Source organism: Myotis nattereri (assembly GCF_964212035.1).
Source record: "Myotis nattereri genome assembly, chromosome: 11".
In the NCBI taxonomy this organism is placed as follows: domain Eukaryota; kingdom Metazoa; phylum Chordata; class Mammalia; order Chiroptera; family Vespertilionidae; genus Myotis; species Myotis nattereri.
The window spans coordinates 47,902,556-47,915,369 of NC_138086.1; the positions used below are offsets into that span (position 1 = coordinate 47,902,556).

At 38.7% G+C, this 12,814-nt stretch overlaps 1 protein-coding gene across 1 annotated transcript in view; it reads right to left on the reverse strand.

Annotated features, from left to right (window-relative positions):
- SLC25A13 (solute carrier family 25 member 13) overlaps positions 1 to 12,814 on the reverse strand; it is a 159,630-nt gene that overhangs the window by 77,207 nt on the left and 69,609 nt on the right. The window contains exon 5 of the mRNA XM_081102247.1: positions 2,179 to 2,318. Coding sequence (XP_080958373.1) covers positions 2,179 to 2,318 — 140 coding nt within the window. The remainder of the gene's footprint in view (positions 1 to 2,178; positions 2,319 to 12,814) is intronic.

The following is a 12,814-nucleotide window of genomic DNA, read 5'->3' on the forward strand; positions in this document are numbered from 1 at the left end:
CTGGCATTCCATTGGCATTCATGTAAAGTCTATTATGATGCATCCCTTCCTTCCTTTCAATCTGGGCCTGGAGTAGGACATAAAAACAGGCCCTACCTGAGCTATTTGAACCTAGTAAAAGTTGAGCATGTGCATTTGCGCTACAAAGTCAAAACCACCCTAAGGCAGGACACTGTGGATGGGTCCACTCACCATTAGAGAGTGGAGTCAAAATCTAGTGAATGCCCTACACAGTGAAGCAGGAAACCTCATCAGTTATCCCTGAGTCATCTCATCTTTGACTGACTTCTCCACATCTTGAGAAAGACCTAGACGCCGCTGGGAGTGGTAGACAGTCGACTCAATGCAGCGTAATTGATGCTTGCTTAAAGAAAAATGTGATCAGCCTTACTACTGCTAACATCCCATTAAGACTCAAAGTTAATTAGGCTGTATTCCATAAAGTCAATTTGAGGCTTTTGTCTCAATAGCATTATTGTAATTATTCCTCATCAAAATGAATACCCCCTCCAACTGCATGCCAGTGTCTTGTATACACAACAGCAAAAATCCAAGTTAAATTCCATTCTCCACCTGAGTTATTCACATAGGTTTATGTTGATACAGAACTGCCCATGGGGATTCATAGACATGGCCATGTTTTTTAAAGAATAATACAAAAGCAGGTTTAAGACATCGTGTTGTAAAGTTCCAAAAGCCAGGAAAATAAAAGCAGAGTAAACAGCATGACACCTTCATACATCATAACAACACCAGTGAAAGTCAAAATGAGAAGCACCTGTTAAAGTCAACCTATTACATATGCTGGTGCCGAGGTATGGATGCCACAAAACGCTGACTGAATGAGCACAAGGCAGTGTATGTGTGAGCCCCCGGGATCCTCCACCTCCACCTCCACCCCGCATCTGTTTCCACCCACTCCTCAGAAGGCTCTAACAAGGTCTCGGGCACACAAGAGAGGCAGGGACATCAGGGTACCTGCTGCTGACATTACTACTGACAAAGAACAGAAGGTGGTTTCTCTGGCAAAATTTTTCCTCAAGACCTTGAATTTAACATAGCCAACAAATCCCATTAAATGACTCTTTCAAACTATTTCATTTAAAAGTCCTGGCCAGGTAGCTCAGTTTGTTAGAGCGTTGTCCCAATATGCTGAGGTTGTGGGTTTGATCCCCAGTCAGGGCATATACAAGAATCAACCAATGGACGCATAAATGAGTGGAACAACAAATCGTTTCTCTCTCTCTCTCTCTCTCCCTCTCTCTCAAAAAATCAATCAATAAAACATTTATAAAATATTACATTTAATAAAATATCAAATTTAATTGTTAGAAAAACAAAAAAAAATGCCTAAAAATCCCAAAGAAAGGGTGGTTTATCATATAGACCCACAAGTAGGTGATGGTGTCTGGGGCTAAATGTTAATGTCATAGTTAAAACATTTTTAAAAGTATGCTTCAAAAGGAAAAGTACACTATAATCCTGTTTTCTTACTACTCTTCCTTTGGCATCATCAGTGGTCTAGTGATACGATCACATTGTGGGGGGGGGGGGGTGGGTGGGAGCAGGAGTGATGAGGCCAGACACATCCTAGAGAAATGTTGAAAACTCCTAGAGAAATGTTGAAAACTCCTAGAGAAATGTTCAACCCTGGACATGGACAGCAGGTGCCCTTTCAACAGTGGTTCTCAAAGGAAGCACCTGAGAAGCTTGAAATGTCCTAATGCCCAGATTGTCTGCCTTCCCCCCACCCCCCACCCCCCACCCCAAATCAAACCAAATCTACTCTCTAGAGGTGGGGCCTAAGCAATGACAGTTTTAAAGCTCACCAGGTAACTCCAACATGTAGCCAAGTTCCAGACTCTGGGCCTTGTCTATGCAAGGCCTCAAATGAAACGATAGTACTGTTAGATGCTAATAAAGACATCTACCCATTTCTCAGGGGAAAATGAAGTATTGGTAAATAGCAGTGGAACTAGTCATAGTCAAGAGTTGAAGTTCCAAGTTTGCCCCTTCTGACTTACATGATCTTTGATCAAATCACTTGATTTCCTGGAGAGGGCTCCCACCCAATCTGTAAGAGCCCATTCTATGTTTCCAGATGGGATGGTCTGGTCCAGAGTTCCAAAGTAAACCAGGACCCCAGTTTCATTTATTTACTCTTTTCAAGAGACCCACCAGCAAGAACTGAGTGAATTCCGCATATGTCAGGCATCTCTTTCTTTCTTTCCCAAAATGTAGTTGCACAAATTCTGAATCCCAGTTAAATGGAATACGTTGATGAATTGTGGTCTGTTCAAAGACTTGTTTAACGTCCTCTGAAAAGAGAAAAGAAAGGTTTATTAAAACAAAGCCACTCAGGTTCGCCCTTATAAAATCTACTATTAAATGGACATTGCTACTTTCTTCTTATAAAAGGTAACTCAACTCAAAAAAAACACACACACAGATTATAAAACCATGGCAGAAATAAAAGTTGGAATCCTCATGGAATCAGTTAAAAAATCAAAGTTAATAATCCTACCATATAAAGGGGGGAAAACAACACACACATATACACACACACACCTGTAAAAGGCAGTAGGAAACTAAATCAAAGTAATAAACTATATATCTAATATCATAATCTCATATGTTTTGTTTCAACAAAAATTATTTCCTAGGCATAATGGATATAATTCAATCTTCAGGAGCAGGATACATATACAAGGGTGGCCAAAACAGGTTTACAGTTGTAAGTACACAAAAAACAGAGTTTGTTCTTGTTTTATTATTTATTAACTACTGTATTATTTATGTGTACTACAAGTATAAACCTACTTTTGCCCAGCCCTGTGCATACAGAAACACATATGACACTAAATACAGTCCTTTATCGAGTTATTGAAACGTTTGAGGATTTAGAAATCAGTTAGATAAATCTTAAAGCACATATTCAACAGCACTAAGACCTTTTTTGAACTTTAGAAATTTCCACTATTTATCAAGCCACGCTTGAAGACAAAGGTGGTGGGAGGAAAAGCCAGCAGCCCAATTTTTTAACTTCCCACGGCATACGTTTTGCTTGAAATAAGTTCTCAAATGGTTCAAATTATCCCATTTTAAGAAGGGCTATCAAATGTGCTAGTATTGACTCTTCACCTCTTTTTATCCTCTACTATAAAACTGTAAGAGGACCGACAGAGAAAAGAAGACAACAATATGAAAACCCTTACTTTTCTAAAGCTTCATGTTTTTATTTGCTAGTCTCCTCCTCCTCCCCGCCCCTCTCTACCCGCTCCTACCACCTTCCCAAAAGTGGTGTTTGGAGATTAGAGAGAATACAGGTTATTATTATATTAATGAAATCTGTCCTGGCCTTCACATTGTCAAATATAACTACTAAACCTGCTTATTTTTATGAGTAAACTGTGCCTGATACCTTGTTTTTTACCTGTGTCTAAAATAAGAAAAAAGAGCAAAGTTCGTTAGTCCTATAAAGGATGCCAAAAACTTTGGCACATGTTTCCACTGTTTCCCCCAAATTTCCTATTTCCACCCCCATGACGCCCACAAGATTTTATTCCATGAGTTTCAAGTTTCCAGAAAATTTTAAAGTCTTGCCATGAAGAAACAGTAGTGCCACCACCAGCTTTAAGGTTGGGTGTGTATTTGCACAGAGAAGGTAGTAAAAATCAGAATTATGCCAGGCATAAATTTTATGAAAGGTGGCAGAAAACCTCTGGCTGGCCCTGACAGCAAAATAAAAAGTTTTAAAGGGCAACCCTCAATTTCTTTGAATTTATTCTGTCTTCTCTACTTGTAGGGGAGAAAAGGAGATAGGACATAAGAAAAATGAAATGAATCAAGAATTGGAATTTTTTTACAAAAGGAAAGACTCCCTGAGGACCTGCGGAGATGGAGGAGTGGTCCTCAGTGAAAAGAATTAGGTAGAGGGAAACTCCACAAGTTTTCTTCGGCTCTAAAACACCTGAGAAGAAATTATCAAATTCAAATTCAAATTCAAATAATGGGTTCAGATTGTACTAAATGGTAGCTGATATTTTATAGGCTCTCACACTGTGCCAGGTATTGTTCTCATGGCTATGAATGTGGAATTCTTCAGTGGTAAAAATAGATATTAACTCAGATAATCTGTAGCTCCTGTCCAGTTATCAAATTCTATAGATCTATGTAAAGCAGGCTCAACAGAGGTTTAAGGAAGGCTCCCACAATCTTCTAATCTAGAACAATAAATTATCCAATGAGAACTGATGTTCCAATGACAAAGATGCAAAAGAAAAAACACAATTTTTTACACTGTAAATAAAATTTTACAGTACAAGAAAACATTAGAGAAATACTATACAAACCATAATGGCTTTCTGGCCATTTTTCTGCATTCCAGTGAAAGAAATATTCCTTTCCCTCAAGCATCCTGATGAAATTAAGTGGTAATGTAATAATCATAGGGCAGCTGTCAAAAATGAGGTCCTTCCTTTCCATGAAGGAAAGTAACAGGAGGTATTAACCCACAGAAAGTAACAGAAGGTATTAAGGCTAGAGCCTTTTCCGCTATTCCACAGAGCTCACCTCTCATGCAAATGTCAGCCTGAAGTACTGAAATGTAGTCACACTACAGGAGAGAGCAGTATGTAATCCCTAAGATAATCTCAACTCTACAAATTGTCAAACCTATAGACCTGTACTGTTTAAGATTTCTCCATGCCTTGTGAGGCAATGAAAGGTAAGAATATGCCTTCTATCTTATAGTGGGAAAATCAGAAACAAATAAACCAAAATGGTTTTGAAATTCTGCTCTGTACTTGGGCTTCTGTGGAAAATTCCATGAGCTTTACCAAGAAAAACTCCAGGCGTCAACCTTAGGGCCATCCTATCACTAAACCTTTACCATTTCCTGACTTTGCAAACCTAACTTGTACTCCTGGAGAGAAAAGAGGAAATTCAAAGTGTTTTAGGTTTTCTTGGTAAGTTACAGTTCAGTGTACTCTATACATAACTATAACTCATAACTCACCTGCTGACAGCTTTCAAATAAGCATTACTTGGCAGATTTATCATTCACTTCAAAAGAATTAGAAGAAGGTCTCTCTTGGCCTAACACACTAGTTCTTAAAATCTTACCAGGTTGAGGTCACAGAGGCAAAGAAGCAAAACTGAATTAGCACTGGAATATGAATGAAGCATTGGATATATATTTTGGACATTCAAGGTCATATTTTTCATAGTTCACCAAATCCTACTTAAAGTAAAAACAAATTAGAATGCTTATCTCTTAAAGTATAATCATTGTTATTTCAGTCTGTGCCAAACAAATTATGTTTGGAAGGATTATAGGAAGTTCCCATAACATACCGATAATGGTGATATTATTTAAAGCAAGACTTCACCAAATAAGCTCAAGGATTCTTTGAGTTTATTTGTGGGACTTTGCTTTCTCTACAAATGTTTTGAGCCTAAAAGTCTGCTGTATTTTTCTTTCTCAGTGACAAAAAGACACCTACAAAGTGACAACTTTTCTTTCCTAAATATAACCTCAAAGTCAACTAATTTCCCTCAAGTTAATAAATTTCCCAGGCTACAGAGTACAGTTATAGTAGAAAGATTGTTATTTTTAAAAGCTGGTTGCAGATGACATGATCTTGTATATAGAAAGCCCTAAGGAATCCACTAAAACTATTCAATGAGTCCAGCAAGATTGAAGGATACAAGATCAATATATAAAAATCAATTGTGTTCCCATACACTGAAAATAAGCAACCCAAAAAATGAAATTAAGAAAACAATTCCATTTCCAATAGCCTCACAAAGAATAAAATACTTAGGGATAAACTTAACCAATGATATGCTAAACATATTCTCTAAAAACTATAAAATACCTTTAAAAGAAATTAATGAAGACCCAAGTAAATAAAGACATTTCATGCTCATAGATTGGAAGACTTAATACTGTTGAAATGGAAATACTCCCCAAAGTGATCTATAGGTTCAGTATAATCCTTATCAAAATTCAAGCTGGCTTCTTTGCAGAAATTGACAAGGTGATCCTAAAATTCATATGGGACCCAAAATAACCAAAACAATCTTGGAAAAAAAATAACAAAGTTGTATTTCAAATTTATTACAAAGCTATAGTAATCAAGACTATATGGTACTGGCATAAAGATAGACATATAGACAAATGCAACAGAATCGGGAGTCAAGAAATAAAACCTTGCATTTATGGTCTATTGGTTTTCATAAAGGCTGACAAGACAATTCCTAGGGAAAGATTAGTCTTTTCAGCAAATGGTGCTGGGACAACTGGATATCACACGCAGAAGAAAAAAGTTAGAACCCTACCTTACACCACATACAAAAGCTAACCCAAAATGGAGAAAAGACCTAAATATAAAGAGGTTAAACTGTGATATTCTTAGAAGAAAAAAAAACAAACAAAAATCTCTGTACTCCAGATTAGAAAATGGTTTCTTAGAGATGCCACCAAAAACACAAGCAACGAAGGAAAATAACAGGTTAATTGGACTTCAAAATTTAAAACTTCTGTATTCAATAAAAGTGAAAAAACAGACTGCAGAATTGGAGAAAATTTTTGCAAATCATATTATCTGATAAAGAACTCTGGAACATATCAATACCTATCACAACTCAATAAAAAAAGAAAAATCACCCAATTTTAAAAATAGGCAAAAGATTTGAGTAGATATTTTTCTTTTCTTTTTTTGTTAATCCTCACCCAAGGATATTTTTTTCCATTGATTGGTTGATTGATATTTATTTATTTATTTATTTATTTATTTGAGAAAGAGAGAGAGAGAGAGAGAGAGAGAGAGAGAGAGAGGGAGGAAAGGAAGGGGAGGGAAGAAAGAGAGAGAGGAGAGAGAGAAACATTGATGTGAGAGAGACACATGGATTGGTTGCCTCCCATACATGCCCCATCCGGGGCTGAGGATTGAATCTGCAACCCAGGTATGTGCCCTTGATCAGGAATTGAACCCGTGACCCTTAGGCATGAGTTGATGCTCTAACCACTAAGTAATGCCTGCCATGGCTGGAGTAGATATTCCTAAAAAAAAACAACACCCACAATATACAAATGGTCAATAAACATATGACAAGATGCTTGATATTATGAGCCATTAAGAAAATGTAAATTAAAACCACAATGAGATACCACTTAACCTCCACCAATAATAAATGTGTGTGGGTGAGGATATGAAAAAACGGAAACCCCTACACACTGCTGGTGGGAATGTAAAAGGATGCAGCTACTTTGGAACAGTTTAGCAGTTCTTCAAAAAGTTAAACACAGTTACCATATGACTCAGCAATTCTACTTCTAGCTATATATCCAAAAGAAATGAAAATATAAGCCCACCCAAAAGCTTGTGCACAAATGTTCATAGCAATATTCATAGAAGCAATCCAATGTCCACTAACTGAAGGATGGATAAACAAAATGTGATAATTATCCATAGCAATGAAATATTATTCATTAATAAAAAGGAATATGGTACTGTTACATGTGACAACATGAGTGAACCTTGAAAACATCATGCTAAGAAGCCAGTCACAAAAGATCATCCACTGTATGATTCCATTTATATGAAACTAGAGGCCCAATGCACGAAAATTCGTGCAAGAGTAGGCTTTCCTTCCCCCGGTTGCTGGCACCTGCTTCCCTCTGGCACCTGGGACCCAGGCTTCGCTCTGGCTGTTGATGGCAGGCGCCCGGAACCCGGGCTGCTTCACTCTGGCCCTGGTTTTCATCCGGAATGACACCGGAAGGACGTTTGGTCTAACTAGCATATTAGCCTTTTATTACCCTTTTATTACTATAGATTATTATTATAGATGTCCAAAATAGTCAAGTCCATGGAGACAGAAGGTAAATTAGTGATTGCCTAAGACTGTTCTAAAATTGACTGTGGCGATGGTTGCACAAATCTGCGAATATACAAAAACCCACTAAATTATACTTTAAATGAGTGCAATGAAGCTACTTTTAAAAAACCTGAAACTGTCAGCTCTGCCTCTTACTAATGAGTGACATCAGGCAAATTACCTACACTGACTCAAATTATCTACTTAATCTGTAAAGTGGGAATAAAATATGTATCTTCGAGGGTTGTCCTATGGCTAAGCATGTCTAGCACAGTGTTCTAAAACATAGTAGGTGACCATTGAAATGGTAAAACTCCAAAATATAAAGTCTTAATTTTAATCAAAGATGTTTTCCAGGAACTAAATATTTATGAATGATATAAAGAAGAATCAGGCACAGTGTGATTTGGAAATATCATAGTTTATACGTTTCTCAAAAAGCGATAATTTTTCTCAAATATTTAAAATTCACCCTTCTCTTGACTCATATATTAAAATTTTGAATAACAAGTGATTTGAAAAACTAAGTAATTTTCTATTATGATTCTGAAAGTATGAAATTAAAAAAGATTAAGAACCTCCACTCTTTACTTTGAAGATCTTTCAGATAACTAGAAATATTTAATTGGCAAATTACTTGCACATGCCATTAAGTGGTTAGACTGAATTTGTTTTTACAAATTCTATGGGCTCTTATTCCTTAGCCTCCACCACACTGTAATCTGAAATCATCAAGGTCTTCACTTATGCAAATTTTAACTTCCTACGTTTTTGTTTCCATACAGAATAAGGAAATTAATGTGCTTTAATTTCCCAAAGATTCACTTTTTGAAGCTGCAAATCAATGAAAAGTTTCCCATTAAAATAAAAAAGGTTTTCATCAAGCTACATTATTTCAAACCCTGCACCATAATCTCTCTCTCTCTCTCTCTCTCTCTCTCTTTCTCTCTCTCTCTCTGTCTCTCTTGGATCCTAAAATGTGCATCCTATATAATAAAAGGCTAATCTGCAAATTGTCCCCTCAACCGGGAGTTTGATCAAGATTTCAATCAGGAGTTCGACCAGGGGACGGGGCTGGCCAACCAACCATGGCCCCTCCCCCTGGCTGTCCCTGCCCCCGATTGCCCCACCCACCCTTATTGGGGGAGGGGCTAGCCAGAAATCCACCCACAGCCCCTCCCCCTGCCCGGCCAGATTGGGGCAGGCCAGCCAGACCCCACCTGTGCACAAACTTGTGCACTGGGCCTCTAGTTAATACATAAACACAAAAAGGATGTTTCTGTTAAACCCAAAAGCAGTGGCTTTGGAGGCAAAGGGAGATCGGCTGAACGGCCACACTTTATCTCAGCAGCTTCACTGGGGGCCTTCTCCAGTGTGTGCTCAATCCTCCCAGAAAGTTGTGGTTTCCCTCTCAGGGCACTAATATTCCACCCTGCTGATGTGGTTAACAACAGCTTAGGCGGCCATCGTCTTTTAAGCAGGGAGCAAAGACAAATTGTTGAATTCCTGAGTTCAATGACATAATGGAGTAAGTGGATGCAGACCTATCTCTGCTGCCACAGGCTCCCATAGCAAGGTTGCCATTTCAAACCCTTTTGACAAGTGCCTTTTTATATTAATCACAGTTAAGGGTCTGAAGAGGACAGAAGTGTTCTGGCTACAATTCAGACTCGCGCAAGTAAGTTCTAGGGGGAAAATGGGTGCCATTAAAACAGCATAAGGACAGAACAAGTACTTTGCACGCGCAGCTCTTCTCATTAAAATGAGTTCGCGCTGAGCCGCTGTACACTTTCTATTATTCTGATTCTGAGCATGTAGGTACAATGGTGGAAAGTATCTTTCAAAAAACAAGCCCACACTGAATATTATATTGAAGCGAAGGTGATGCTGGCACAGGTAAAATTTAGGGCTAATTGAAAACTTCAAGTTCTGAACTAAGAGAGCGATGGGACTGCCCTGACATGAGCTCATGTGACATCCTAGAAAAGAACACTGTCCTTCTAGTAGCGCCAGCAGACAACGTTGTGATTCCTACAAAACCAGTCACCTTCCCATCTGTGGGCCTGTTCCCACATCCACGGAAGAAAGCTGTGAACTACACACCAGCCATTGTTCAATTGCAGGGTGAACCCGTTCCCAGGCACAGCTCCTTCAAAACACCTTCCCAAGCCCCACAACCAAAGATTCTGATTCCGCGGATCTGAGACGGAGCCAGGGAGTCCACAGTTGTCATGAACACTCCCCCTCGCTATCACAAGGAGAACCCACAGCCTGCCATCCAGATAACAATCCTTCCTATTTTAAAACCTGATGGACCTATAAACCCTCAAGATGAACACACTACTGAAGTCATAGTAGTGAATATTGGTTAACAACAACAGAAAAAGTTAAAGGCTGGCTGGGATTGAGCATTCGTTATTAATCTCTGCCCCATGCCATCAACTAAACCAGTGGTTCTCAACCTTTCTAATGCTGCGACCCTTTAATACAGTTCCTCATGTTATAGTGACCCCCAATTTCATTGTTACAAATTGAACATAATTAAAGCATAGTGATTAATCACAAAAACAATATGTAATTATATATGTGTTTTCCCATGGTCTTAGGCAACCCCTGTGCAAGGGTCATTCGACCCCCAAAGGGGTCGCGACCCACGGGTTGAGAACCGCTGACTAAACCAACAGCAACAGAGGCCAACCAAGATGTTTCCATCTGCTAGAAAAAGTCATTTCCAAACGGACAGAATAAATCATTAGCAGTCTTTCAAAACATCAAAAGTAGGTCAGTGAAAATGGCGCGTGGAGGCATAGAGCCGACTGTGGTCACCCTCCAGGTGTGTGCCCTGGCTTTAACCATTGGCTGTGTTAATCGCCCTTGAAGAGAAGTTCCCCGCCATGAGAGAAGTCCACAACCAAAAAGCTCCAGCACTTTGAAATGCTTAAAGGGGTACAAAGAATCCAAATTCATTCTCTAAATGCAAACATACTATCTATATTGTTTAAAAAATGAAGCAATGCTAGTTTCCTTAGATGGATGTTATAAAATGGAATTTTCTTGCAAAAGCTTTAACATACATTTCACCCACCTTAAATGCTTTCAAGAGCAGAGGTACCACAAACATATACCCACAGTGATCCCATATTAGTGTAAAACTGTTTTATTTCAATTAAAATGTCTAACTATCCACCTCCAACATACACCTAAACTGTAATTTTCTCTGAGAACGTGCAGTATGCGCTTGATTTTGTTTCCTCGATGGACCTATCAGAGCAAAAACTGCCTCGCCACTGTTGGAAGAAATCAGTCATTAGCGGCAAGATTACAGCAAATTTTCCAATTTAGAAAAACCGTATTTTTATCTCTCTCTCTCACACGGAAAGAATAATGGTATAATTTGACTATTTTTAAGTGAGCAGTACAGTTTAAAATAGTCACATTTTCCCAGTGCCTCAAGCTTTAGGATTTACTGTTAGCTTTGTGTTCTCCATGCCTTCTTTCCTTATTGCAAATTCTCTCCTCCTTTCATCTACACACACACACACACACACACACACACACTCACACACACACACACACACACACACACAGGGGAAGAAGCCCCCGATCCGGCCTCTCCACACCGGCAGTCTTCTGAGGAGAGGGTAACTTTCAGCGGTCGTCAACTAAGGAGGGGCTTCCAGGGCAATGGAGCCTTCCTCTCCAGTTGACATCCTCCCACCTTCTCCACAGGCCTCCTCCACCCGAGCCCAGTCCCTGTTTTTAAAGTGGAGTGGTGAAGTAGGAAAAGGGACAATATTTTAGCCATTTGAAGCATGGGCGATTTTCAAATTATCCCACCAACTGGAAGTGCTCTCTGATACTACTATCTTGCAAAATTGAAGCCATTATGGTCAATCGTGCAAATCCGTATTTAGCTTTTCGTAAACAGAAGGTTTCTGACCCGATGAATTGGAACAGCTTCTGAAGAGCCTAGGGATCTCAGGCGAGACCCTCAGTACCAGGGCACGCCACAACCTTTATCAGCGTGGAGGTCATTTACTTCCAAAAACACACTGTTCTCACCCAGGAGTCTTATTCTCCATTGGAATGTGGGTAAGGAGATATACTCAGGTCCCAAAATTATATAAAATAAAATCATTATTGGGCAATGATACCACATTAATACATTTGTGTGTGTGTGAAACACTAGATCAGAATCAATATTAACAAAAAAATTCCCCCCAATAATGCTCCTTAACCCATTTCCCCCCTAAGTTATCTTTTTGAATAGTATTTCATTTTCCAAGACTCTTTACAAAGATAAGAAATAAATTACCCTTTCCAGTGAGCTTAAAAAATTACGACTAATGTTTTGTCTTCTTCTATTCCAATACTTATATTCCTCTAGCTTTTTAATTTATTATTAAATCTGGGTGCTTACCTTCAAAACTTCTCATTTCCATACTTTGAACTCTCATCATTTTCTGCAACTTGAACCAAAACGACTCAAGTGGGCTGTTTCCACATATTTTCTCCTGCCATCTAGCCTGTCCCTTTTCCCAGAGCATACCAAGTTCACTTCCATCACAGCAGGTGTTCCTGGACAAAAATCTAACTGAACCCAGAATGGGACCCTCCACTTTGGAAAACAGCTTGGCAGTATCTACTGAAACTAAATATACACATTTTCTATGACCTAGCAATTCTACTCCTAGAAATGCCTACACACACAGACACAGACACACACCAAATCTATGTATGTATAAGCACATTATTTGCAGCAGTCAAACTAGAAATGTGCAAACGTCTATTAACATTTAGAAAGAGTAAATAAGGAAAAGTTTACACAATGGAATACTATATACAGCAAACAAAACAAAACAAAACAAAAACAAAGTAAAAATACAAAAAAGACCTGGATGAATATCACAAATAAAACTTAAGCAAAAGA